This window comes from Thunnus albacares, chromosome 3 (genome assembly GCF_914725855.1).
Source record: "Thunnus albacares chromosome 3, fThuAlb1.1, whole genome shotgun sequence".
NCBI lineage: Eukaryota > Metazoa > Chordata > Actinopteri > Scombriformes > Scombridae > Thunnus > Thunnus albacares.
Genome location: NC_058108.1, coordinates 22,004,698 through 22,016,973, shown reverse-complemented (window position 1 = coordinate 22,016,973; position 12,276 = coordinate 22,004,698). Strand labels below are relative to the sequence as shown.

The following is a 12,276-nucleotide window of genomic DNA, read 5'->3' as shown; positions in this document are numbered from 1 at the left end:
TCCACATCTCACCTCTCTGTATGACTGCCACTCGTAAGGTTGGTTTGGTTTTCTCGATCCTAAACAGGGTCCATCATCTGTGAGGGAAAGTTAGATTATCACCTTCATCTTCTCAGACTGGAAGACTTGTGAAAATCACATTTAACGTATTAAAAGAGCAGCACTCACTTGATACTCTGAGCCCTCGTAGGAACACCTCATACATTGTTCGTGCATCATCGTAGTAGTGTGTCATGAGCTCATCGCTGTCGATCAGCACTGACCTTCTTGCGCGTTCTCCACTCTACAAGACAAAACATGAAAAGTCACGACTGACTGAACCTTCCACACCCCTACATCATGACACAGTACAATGTTTCTCTAATTGTCAGCGACTATTCAGCTGTTCAAAAGATTGAACAATTAAAAAAATATTGGAGGATTTTCAGTCTTTTCTGTTTCTGTTTCTTACTTTATTTTGTGGTAACCATTTGATCGGGCAAATGTGTTTATTGACAACATGAATCCTGTGTACTAACGGTTCCCAACCTTTTTAATCTGACAGCCCTATCAGATGAGCTCCAGTACCCCTTCATTGCCACTACTCACCATTCAAATGTGTCCATTTGAATGGATTTTATTGTTTAACTTTAACACTATTAATTATACAAAATTAGATATTGTTACAATTATTTATTTCATCTAAAGACTTACTGATCCTGCAATTGTCAGTGTTTAGACTTCAGTCGGTTTTTGTCTTGTTTCAGTAGGTTTAGTCAAGTTTGCATTTGTACTTCTAACAGTTTGAAATACAAAAGCTGCACATTTGAACTATTTTTTCAGTACTTTATCTTTCTGTTTTGACTTCCCTGCTCGCTTGCTAACAGGTTTTCATGCACTCTCAGGTTGGTTAGAGGTGTTCCCCTGTGTGTGACTGGTTTATTGTAGCCAATTTGTAATCCTATTTGTGTGTTTCTTTTCCTCCTAAACACACATATGTAGTACAGTATATATCTACATATATTACATGTTTTATTTACCAAATCATAATATCTATTTTTGTTGTTGTTGTTGTTGTTGTTGTTGTTGAGCTCCTCCATAATCTTTCCATGTGCACCCTGGCAACTACAGAAGTACTGCTGGATGGAAATCACAGCTCTACAGGAAGCAGCAGTTGTAGTTTGTGCTGAAATATGCACTAATGTATATTAAAAGTCGTATAACTTTAACACAGATGTGTAAGATTTGTACTACTGTGCAGATGTTACAATCTTTGAGTGAAATCTTTGAGGACTGCAACACATTTTTATGAGCACTAATATAATCATAAGATTGCAAACTGGGGTCATATGAGAGAAAATTCAGTTTTTAATTGAAGTATACACACCATTGCCACTGTAGCATGACTGTCACAAGTCTGCCTGATCTCAAATTGTTGCTGTTACAAAATGATTGTGTAGGGTGTGTCTTGTGTCTCGGTGATTAGACAATGACATATTTAAAAAACAAAACACTATGTGTTGTTGAATAATTATAAAGCTGTACTGATTATTTCCACTTCCCCAGCACAGCAAGCTTTAACTAGTCTGAGATAAACCTTTTATCGCTTCAAATGTGACAAGAAGTGAGGCTATCAGGGCTCGTAATTTGAAGAACTGCAACGAGGTCAGCTGTGATTAGAGTTCCTGGAGGGGATCCCATTAACATTCCTGCTGAATGAGGCCTGCTGTCTCGCTTTGTTTTGCATTCCAGTAGTTGGATCACTTTTTCCAAAGTTGTAGGATCCGTTGCGCAGGAAAGAATTTATCCAGTTTCTTTTTTTAAATATTACAGTAATTGGTAAGAGTTTGAAAAAAGAAAATCAATTCCTGACAAATATACACTTCAGAGAGTATTACTGGAAAAGAAAAGAAAAGAAACAAGATCCCTTACTGGTATTTCCAGTGACTGCTGGCCAAGGTCACAAGGTGGTTTGAGGGCTTTTGGCCGGCTGGCAAACCAGTAGGTGGTGATGGCAGCGAAGGCACCCATGCCCATGAGTGTGTTGGCGGGCAATCCGCGCAAGTACTGCCGAATTTCATCCAGCTCGGGAATCCGCAGCTGTCTCAGGACTTCCTGAGCCTGCATGGCTGTTGTGCACTGACCCTGCAGGAAAACAGAGAGGGGAACATTCAATTTGGAAACTTTTAGTCTTAATTCTGCACTAATTTTCTTGACTGGAATCAAGACTTGCTTGATTCTGGAAATCTATTTGTTGAGTGTTTTGTGCCATTTTAAACATTTCTCATCATTTCAAAAGGAAAATCTCCTGTGTGAAAGGTCTTTCAGTTTATTACTGTACTACAGAGTTCCTTAAGGATATGGTGATACAGCAGGATGTGGTACTTAATCTTTTTTATGAATGGGTCTATTGTTTTACACCATTACATAACAAGAGGGCATGCTTAAAGTTACAGGCCATTTACTACGCCTTTGTCTACCTGTAATACTTTTTTTTATATTATTATAGATTTGTTTTCTCTTTTTTTGCATTTATTTATTGGATAGGTCAGCAGTGAATGTGCAGACAGGAAACATGTGAAGACAAAGTGGAGTATGACATCCAACAAAGGATCCCTGCTGAATCAGACATGTATACATTGCAGTTATGTGGTATTGTCCACCAGGACGCCCAATTTCGAACTTTTCTAAACTGTTAAAATCCAATACTTATGGCATCAAACATAGTTTGAACCAAACAGCTGCTCAAACTAAAAAAAATATCCCTATTAAGGATCACACAGATGTGATATTTTCGTTTCTAAGACTTCCATTTCTTCCTGGTATCTGACAGCAAGCAAATTTCACTGTAACACAGCTCTGATATGAGCATGTATCTGGCACAAAGATGTAATGGTAACAGAAACATACAGTAAAAATCCAAATAAAGCTTCAAGGGTAAATCCACAGTGAATCATACAGAGCAGAGTGATGCAGCAGCAACAGCAGCGTTCAGCTCTGTGAAATCAGTGATGATCCACCACTTCAAGAGTTACTGCCTCACAGATGTGGAGTGTTTCAAATCCAATGTTTTTTAAACATTTTTATATTAACAACAACAAATCTGAAGTAGTTCAGTTTGGCCCACCTCACTACAGAAATCTTGGCTGTAAACTAAACTTGCTTATTTGTTTTATCTTAATTGTATTACGCATCATTAAGTTTCCTTTATTAGTGTTTCCCATTTTATGTTCAGCTACTGTTGTTTTATGTTTGTTGTCTTTTTAAAGTAGTTAATCTAAGGTGAACCAGAGCGTAACATTTACCAGTCCTACATGTTGTAGTAACGTGTTGATTGAAAAGAACAAGAAATGTAAGACCTTGAATGAGACATTTTTATTGATCGCAACCTTTATTTTTAGAGATATTGAATAAGCTATATAAATCAATAAAACTAAAATAAAACTCTTCAGATGCAGATCAATCAAAAAATTCAGAAACACAGCCGTAACAAATTCAAGCAGTTCAGAAAAACGCTGCTGAAAAACACGTAATTACTATGTTTGCTATTCTTTTTCTTCCGCTCGTCCACAAATGTTGTGTAAAAAAAAGGGAGATGTGCTTTCTCATCCTAACAGCTGTCCACTTGGAAACAAAGACACAGGAAGGAAATATGACTGGCCGCAAACATTTTCAAATCGCAAGCCTCCACAGAGATATAAAGACACAACCACAGACACTGTACACACAAAGCCAAACAATACACCACTCATTTTTGAAGGGAAGGGACGCTTTGAGGTCAAGATGCTTTAGCAATGAGATCACTGGGCTGAAACCACAGTCTTCAAAGTCCTTGAAATAAAGCACTGTTCAACTAAAATCTGAACATAACCTTGAACTGTCTTTTAATCACATTTTAATATAAAATGCAAATTAAATGAGCCTGAGGCAAGAAATACCTATTTAAACTATTCAATTAATATCTTTAACTAGCATTTCTTTTTCAGTTCTTCCACCTAAAATATGAAAATACATCAATTTAGTAACTTATATCTCAACATTTACTGTTTTTTTTCTCCTGTTATCAGACCATGCAGCTTCACGCACACCGTGTAAACTCATTTGACCCCTAGATTGGAAGGTAACACTACTGTAAGTAAATGAACAAGTGAACAACCAACACAGAGGTAACAATTGACTTCTCACCTACTTCTATTATTAACACTGAGCCCATGACAAACTGGACTGGTGCCAACTGGGGCAAAGTACTTCTGAAAAGCTGCTGAACAAGCTACTTTGCTTAAAATGAGATGGAGATTATACAGGAATTACACCTGCAGTACAGTAAACTGATGAATGTACCGAAATGAAATCAATGACAATATCTGCTTTCGAGCATCACTCAAAAAAGTATCAGGAATCCCTATTAAAGCATTATGGATCTATTTATCCTCTGTATCCTCTGAAATATCTAAATTAAATCCTAACAAATGTTCCATTCAGTCTTACAGGTGTCACCATTAACTGCTATGAAAGGCGAGTAAGGATCACTGCTAAGTCAGCAAACAGGACAACCTCAAAAGCAGCTAAATGGATTTTGTAGAAGTTCAGAATTTATCATTAAGACAAAATAAATCACTGTACTCACAGCCGCACAATGTGTATAAATGCGTAGAGGTAGGAACTCTGTCCAAAAGTGGAGAGGTGTAGTTTATCTGTAAGACCCTGGGCAGCACAAGTTGCTATTAGCAGGGACTTGCAGTGACTTCTAATAGACCTCTGAGGTTCTCACAACTATGAATAGCAGAAACACGCCCCGTCCAAACAGAAACACAGACGCACGAGGCAGGCGTCACTGCTAGCCTCTCACTGGAGCGCAATTCAAACAGCAGGTTGACTTAAAACCACAAGATAGGCGTTTTTCGTTTTACATATATATATCTGATTTCCAACTAGGCCTTTATCTACTGTGATATCTGCTGTCATGACTACAACCACATGCCAGGTGTTCATGATAATGTGCAACAGCGGCTGGAGATTCAATCTAGATTGTGAAGACTGATTGAGAACGAACAAAACGCTGAACTTAGAGGTTCAAGTATTTTCAATTTCAATAACATTTATTCAAGAGTGAATGGCCAATACATTATCACACTTTATCTGAGCGCACTGTGTGCAATTCTTGCGTTGCTGAGCGTCCAAACTGCTGAAACTATTCCAACAAAACAAAATCACACACTAATTACAGGAAAGTTTGTGTGTTCTCCTAATATTTACACTCTTGTGCAAATAAAAATTATATCAAATTATATTGACATACAGTGATAAATGGACAAATCAGTAATCAATCCCAGTTAATAAACTACAGCTGAGACAACATATTCAAGCATTTTAAATTTTCACAAGACAAGTGAAAACTGTGGACATTGATATTTCACCACGGGATTTGTACATTTCCTGCTGAAGTTGTAGGTTGGAGTAAAGATTTGCAAGTTTGGACCAGCTGTCACTACATCAAGCAAAATATACATGATTTTTTGTGAAGTGTAACAGAAACATGTGCTACAATGTTGAAATATGTGGATGGGCCACACATAAAATCCTCTCTCACGATATGCAAGTTTATGTCATGATATTGATCATGATTTAGTAGTTTATAGATACAATAAACAGACATGAATTTAAGTTTTTGCTTCATTCAGTGAATTAAATACCTGACAAATCAAGATATATCATCATATCACCAGCCCATACTGAATGATTAGTCAATGAACAGAAATAGGCCTATAACATAAATCATTTGAGTCATTTATTAAATTACAAAGTAGTTACTTTTAGGAATATCAGGATGTGCTCACTCTTTTGTTTGAGCTCATCACAAATTCATTATTTTCTTACTCTTTGCTGCACAAAATAATCCATTTTAACAAATGACGTCTGTTTTTGTCATGATTCTTTACATTTTACAGACTAAACAATCAATTGAATGAAAAATCTTCTGAGTAATCGATATGAAAAGAGGTTTCAGCTGCACCCCTACTCAATGTGTGTGTGTGTGTGTCTTTATGACAGTTGACCAACAGCAGGCACATGCCACTGGTGTCATACTTGGCTTAGAGTAGTTGGAGGCAAAAGGTACTCCAATGCCCCCACCACCACCCTCCAACACCACCTCCACTCTCCATACTTGGCCTGAGAAGATGACAAGCCAATGGCAGAGCTGGTTCGCTAGTCACCCCACACCCTAGCACACGCAAGACACCGGAAAAAAAAAAGGGTTGAAGGGGGGGGGGGCGGGGGTTAAGGCAGCTGGCTCATCTGACACATAACAGAACATCAAGACTAGTTGCCTGAAGCTCAAGAGAAGACTACAGCTGTAGTTTCAATAAGAGCCGGCCAAAACCACAGCCAGGAAGTAACACACACACACACACACACACACATACACACACACGCACACACACACACACACACATACACATACACACACAGTCGGTCATGTTGAAATCCTCAGAAATGTTGAAGTTCCTCTTTGCGGAGTGGTACGCTGAGAGAAAAGGGATGTCTAGTCGGGTGTTGAGCATTAGGTCAACTGATTTAAGCTCATTATTACAACCTTATCACTGGAGGATTAGCACACAGAGCCTTCAAACACACACACACACACACACACACACACACACACACACACACACACAATATGTAATCCCATTTCAACAAGACGGCGACTTACAGATCTGAGAAGCGACTTTCTCTCAGCAGCTACATGCATCTGCGTAATATGATATACAGTATGTCATGTGCAGCTGAAACAACTAGAGGATTAATCCATTGACAGAAAATTAAAAAGGCAGCTACTTTGATAATGGATTGATTGTTTCAGTCATTTATCAATACTGTCTGATTCCAGCTTCTTATTTCTGAGGATCTGCTGCTTTTCTTTATCTGATGGGATCATAAACTGAGCACATCTAGGAATATGCTGTACATGATAAGCAGGTATATGGGATGGATGACATTTTAGCCGTGTCTCATCCTGAGAGTCATAGATCTTTTTCTTGTTTTTACAACGTATGGAAGTTTCTTATTGTAACAACTTATGAGAAATGTGTCTTGCTTTAACCAGATGTTGTGTAATAAAGGAAAAGTGTTGTCAAGAACAAGATAAAGTTATATATAGTTGCAACAAGAAAGGTTCCTTGTTTTAAGGAGAAACTGAGCAACATGCTGCTGTAGCAAATCAACGGCTGACAAATGTAATAATTTGTTGCAGCTCTAACGTCTATCTGTAAATCAGTTTCTTCTCCACATCCTTGATGCGTGTCAATGATTGTCTGCTTAATATAGCTTACTAAAGAGGAAGAAGACATATTTTTTCATCTTGAAACCAAACATCTTAGCCTATATCTGACTTCTGCAAAAAGGGTAGAAAAAAAAACACAATCCAGACATATTACAACATGCCCGTGCAATCTAAACTTTCAAATTCTTCAAACTTGACGACAACTTCCTGATTTGCAGGCAAGAAGCTGCACACTCACTGTCTCACTATTGATTCTGCTCTAAAAATGAAAAATGTTGACGTGTGAAATTCATGAGTTATCGACTTAATGGATCCTGTTGTGGTTGGTGGTAAGTTTCTGCCAACTCATCGATTATTCAACGCTTTTTAGTACAGTGTGTCATGAAGGAGGCGATGTAAGTAGCAGGATGATTCAATAAGTTCCTGTGCGAATCCATTTTATACATATGTATGTGTTACGCAAAATCGACACATTTCTCATTATAATATGATTGTTGAAAGTTGCTGTAATAACAAGAAACTTCCATATGTTGTTAAAACAAGAAAAAGATCTAGTCAACGCCTAAGAGAAGATATCATAGCCAAGATCGGCTAGAAAACTTGGCAATGACTTTGATTAAGTTTTATTTTGTATTTGGGATGAGACACAGCCAAAACATGATCCATCCCTTACCTAACAGGAAGCATTTCACTGTTTATCACTGAACGGCTGCTGGATGATTATTTATGCTTGTGGTGTCAGTGTGACACCTCTCATCTGCTTCTTCCTTCTGCCTGACTCAAGTCCATCCTCCTCCGGTCATACTCACGAAAGGTTGACCTCGCACAAGAAGTCCGTGCTCAGGATTGCAGGTCCTGACCTCAACGGTGAACTTGCACACACTCTCCGTCACATGGCCGCACGGCGGAGAAATGTTTGGGGGAAGGGAGGGTGGAGGATGGGATTTGTGAAGTGGAACAAAGGTCACACGCACCCGTCAACAGCTACCGACACAGCATCAGGGCACATGACCTCTGCCACCAGGTCACAGAAAACATTGCTGCCATTTTGAAACTATTTTTCAGGACACGCACAAAAAAAAAAAAAAAAAAAAAAAAATCTGGGCAGTAAGTCCTTTAACGTGATTTTGAGACACTGAAGATTTTGAATACGATAATTATTCAAGTTCTGTTGCCCTACAACCAGGGCTGCAACTGACGATTATCTTCATTATCGATTAATCTGAGGATTTTTTCTTAATCAATCATTTAATCTATAAAATGTCAGAAAACATACCAATCACCGTACCCTGAAGCCTAACGAGTGAAATCTTCATATCAAGTGTCCAAAACGCCGAAATATTCTGTTTACTTTCACATGTTTCAAAGAACAACCTCACAACTCAGAAGCTGGAGTGAGAAAATGTTTGGCATTTTTGCTTGAAAAATGACGATTAATCAATTATCAAAATAGTTAGAGAAGTAAGTACAACTTCAATTAATCAACTAATTGTTTTAGTTCTACGTACAATACACCTGTCACTTTGCACATTTGGGTGTGCAAGAATACAGCTTTTTAGCAGCTGTGCAAGATAAACATGACATATGAAGTACTTCTGGTGTTATCTCAAGATACTATCAGCACCTGAACAGATATTACACTCAGTAAAGTATTAGGAAACAGGACTAAACAGTTGACTGTAAGAGCTTAAACAGAGAAAAAGATACGAGGCCAGCTTTCCATCATCATACTCCCAGGTTGATAATTTTTTTTTTTTATAACTGCAAGATGTTTCCCAGGAATGGGATGATTTTTTCGTAACTGTCTGATATTTTCCAAGAAGTTGCGTTGGAAAATCACTTGGTAGAAACAGCATTCACAGTAATTCATTCTTCTCTTAACACTCCATACAGAAGCGTGATAATTTGAGGCTGGTTTGTTAAACCAGAGCCTCAACTTGCTGACTCACATGACACTTTTAAATTCAATTTAGACAGTTACAGACATCAAGAAAAGGTGGTTGGGATGACTTTTCTAAATCCTGCCCCGAGCTGAAGTTCCTGCTTTTAAAAAGGGCCCCCGCGTCAGAGCTGCTCTTGACTGTTGTGTAAACATGAGCTAGCTTGGTATTTATCATAGTATCTAACCTCAAAACAGGCAGGCAGGCAGGCTGATGCTGGTACTCTCTAATAACCAAAGCAGATTGACGGTCTGTTCCTGAATCACAAAACCACAAAGTGTCCTTCTGTTTCCTCTAATGAAAGCTGCTCCTGTACTCAAGGGCAGAAACACATGATTGCACGGTCACTTTTCTATCACCCCACGTCTGAAGTGTAACTGTACTGCATGGCTCAACATGCATTACCTAACCTCTTAAAAATGTTGTTTAAAAAAAAAAAGTGAGGAAAATGATAAACTGCACACTACATTCCACAGATTCCTGAGAGAGGAAGTTTGCCATAAAACTCCTCCGGTGCCAAGCGCACCTCGCCAAAGGAGAAAATCCACTGATGTTTAGCAAATACAATAAATGTCGTCCACACATGTGTCTGTCAGTCAGATTTTTCATTCATGGATTTAAGTGCCAACAAACAAGCAGAACATTAAAGCTATAATTAAAGTTAAAGAAAGAAGAGAGCTTCCTGATGTGGTGACTGAATGTGTTCAGTTGTGATCTGCTTTAATATACTTAACTTCGTTATAGAGCGAGGGCTCCTAAACTTAGTCATAATACAAGAAGTGCCTGATCACCATCTGTCTGTGTGCTAGCTCCAATCCGACAGTTTCTGTTTCTGTCTCTGCCATCACAGGAAATAACTAACAGCTCAAGCTTTCTGAATAACCGTTGTTTTACATGCTCAGTGTAGAAGAACCATTCAAATGTATTTGCAAGTTTTACTTTTATATACTGAACACTTTTGCTAACCCTTTTCAAATGCGCATTAAGAGTTATAGATTTACTGTAGGCCACTGTTCAGGCAACCACTGGTTTCCATTAACTTCCATATGGATTAAAAAGCACTTTGCAGATTATTGAATCCTGTAATCCATCACAGTAAACATCTAATCTGCATTATTTGTGTCAGTGTTACATAGGGTTGGGCAATATTTTGATATTATATCGAGATTGTGATATGAGACTAGATATCATCTAAGATTGTGCATATCGTAATATCATGATATGGCATTAAAAGACAACACGTCTTTTCCTGGTTTTAAAGGCTGCATTATAGTACAGTGATGTAATTTTCTGAATTTACCAGACTGTTCTATTATTTGCTTTTACCCACTTAGTCATTATATCCACATTACTGATGATTATTCATCAGTAATCTCACTGTGTAAATATTTTGTGAAAGCACAAATAGTCATCCCTAGAAAAGTATTGCAATGTTGACATTATTTGGTCAAAAATATTGTGATGTTTGATTTTATCCATATGGCCCAGCCCTAGTGTTACATTGTCTTTGTGTGGCAACACTGATTCAAGCCTGAACAATAAATCACTCTGGCCAATCTATCAGCTGATGTTAATTGTATATATGTCAGTATTGGTATCAGTAGAAGTAACAAGAAATTGCAGCACTGATATGACAAAGACAGAGGGGCCCTGGTTTGTTGCATGTCATTCCCCATCTTTCTCCCCTCATTTGCTGTCATTTCTACAGTCAACTCTATAATAAAGGCCAAAAATGAACCAAAACATATCTTTTTTTAAAATGCCAAAGATGTGTTTGAGATTATTTAGAGGTATCTCCATTATTAGAGAATTTTTCCACCAGAGAGCGCTGACAAGTCTGCTTTTTAAAAGGATAGTTAGCCTAATCATTTGGGAGAACACTGATACCACTCTTGTGTTGTTCAGTAAATATGAAGCTGCCTCAAGCAGATGAAGTTTAGCTTAGCATAAAGCCTGAAAACAAGAGGAAAAACGGAAACGGAGCGACATTTGTGACTGACAGTTAGCTTCCGGGATTCTCCCTAGTTGCTTGGCAACTGGTCCCAACCCAGAAACAGTCTGATACGTAACCCTTCCGAAAAACAGCTAATTATCTTGTTTTTAAACTATAAATGATCTTATTAAAATGTTTGTTTGAGTGTGTATCCAGAACGGGCTATATTTGTTTGTATTTGTTCGAAACGTGTAAACTGCCTCATTAAATCAATGATAATGTAGCTAACTTTGATAGAAAACGAATACAAACTTGGTGTTCACTGTGATAGATAGTCTAACATTGACCCAGGCACGTTTCAAGAGATTAGATTTTGAGCTCAAACAAGAAAAAGCACCAGCACACTTTGACTAGAGGGCTAATCTAACTTCCTCCTTTAAATGTGCTGAGGACTAACAGGGTCAGACACAGACAGTTATATGGCGGGGATGCAATGACATGCACTTGATAATGCTCTCATTTTCCTTTTTTAAAACTCGTTATAGTCTTATTTCATCAACGCCAACTACACTGGCGTCATCGTACAGGGCAGGTACACAGATTAAACAGAGATTAAATTTAAAGTGTTTAAAACTACGTATCTCATTTGACTTAGTGTCTAATCACGCAGCCCTGATGCTACGTGTCCATATATCTATTTAACGCTATTTAAGAGGACGTGCACACGGGTTTATCAGCGACAGATAGAAGTGATGAACACACTATTCTGATTAATACACAGGATGTTGACTGAACATGATGTCGATGTGAACATAGTGAGCATAATAAGAAAGATATGAGAGGCTATATGAGGAAATACAAAGATATAAAACGTGGCTTGACTCTGGTCTATTTTAAGGCAACAATAAAAGCGAACAGCAGCTGGTTTCTAACGGCTCCTCAACGCATCCTACGACTAAAGTAACTCTATAAATGTCTTACAGTCAACGATAATATACTTAATACTGGAGTTTTTAAGAGGCAAATGTGTCCACAAACCTGTGTACCGCAGCAAATCCGGAGACTTCAAATCTGACTCTTGAAGAAGCAACAGCAGCAGCAGCGGGCTACGTTGTTTTCAGCTGCTGCACCTCAGCCAATCA

At 38.1% G+C, this 12,276-nt stretch overlaps 1 protein-coding gene across 5 annotated transcripts in view; it reads right to left on the bottom strand.

Annotated features, from left to right (window-relative positions):
- Window positions 1–12,276, bottom strand: part of acsl1a (acyl-CoA synthetase long chain family member 1a) — a 22,522-nt gene extending 10,246 nt beyond the window's left edge. For 2 of the 5 annotated variants that reach the window (XM_044347000.1, XM_044347001.1), the window contains exons 1-4: window positions 4,607–4,728; window positions 1,912–2,124; window positions 169–283; window positions 13–77 (exon numbers count right to left, since the gene is read on the bottom strand). In XM_044347000.1, the coding sequence (XP_044202935.1) occupies window positions 13–77; window positions 169–283; window positions 1,912–2,106 (375 nt within the window). In that variant the 5' untranslated portion in view covers window positions 2,107–2,124; window positions 4,607–4,728. Of the gene's footprint in view, window positions 1–12; window positions 78–168; window positions 284–1,911; window positions 2,125–4,606; window positions 4,729–12,172 lie in introns of those variants that run through there. The other 3 variants (XM_044347003.1, XM_044347004.1, XM_044347002.1) reach the window with 2 other exon arrangements.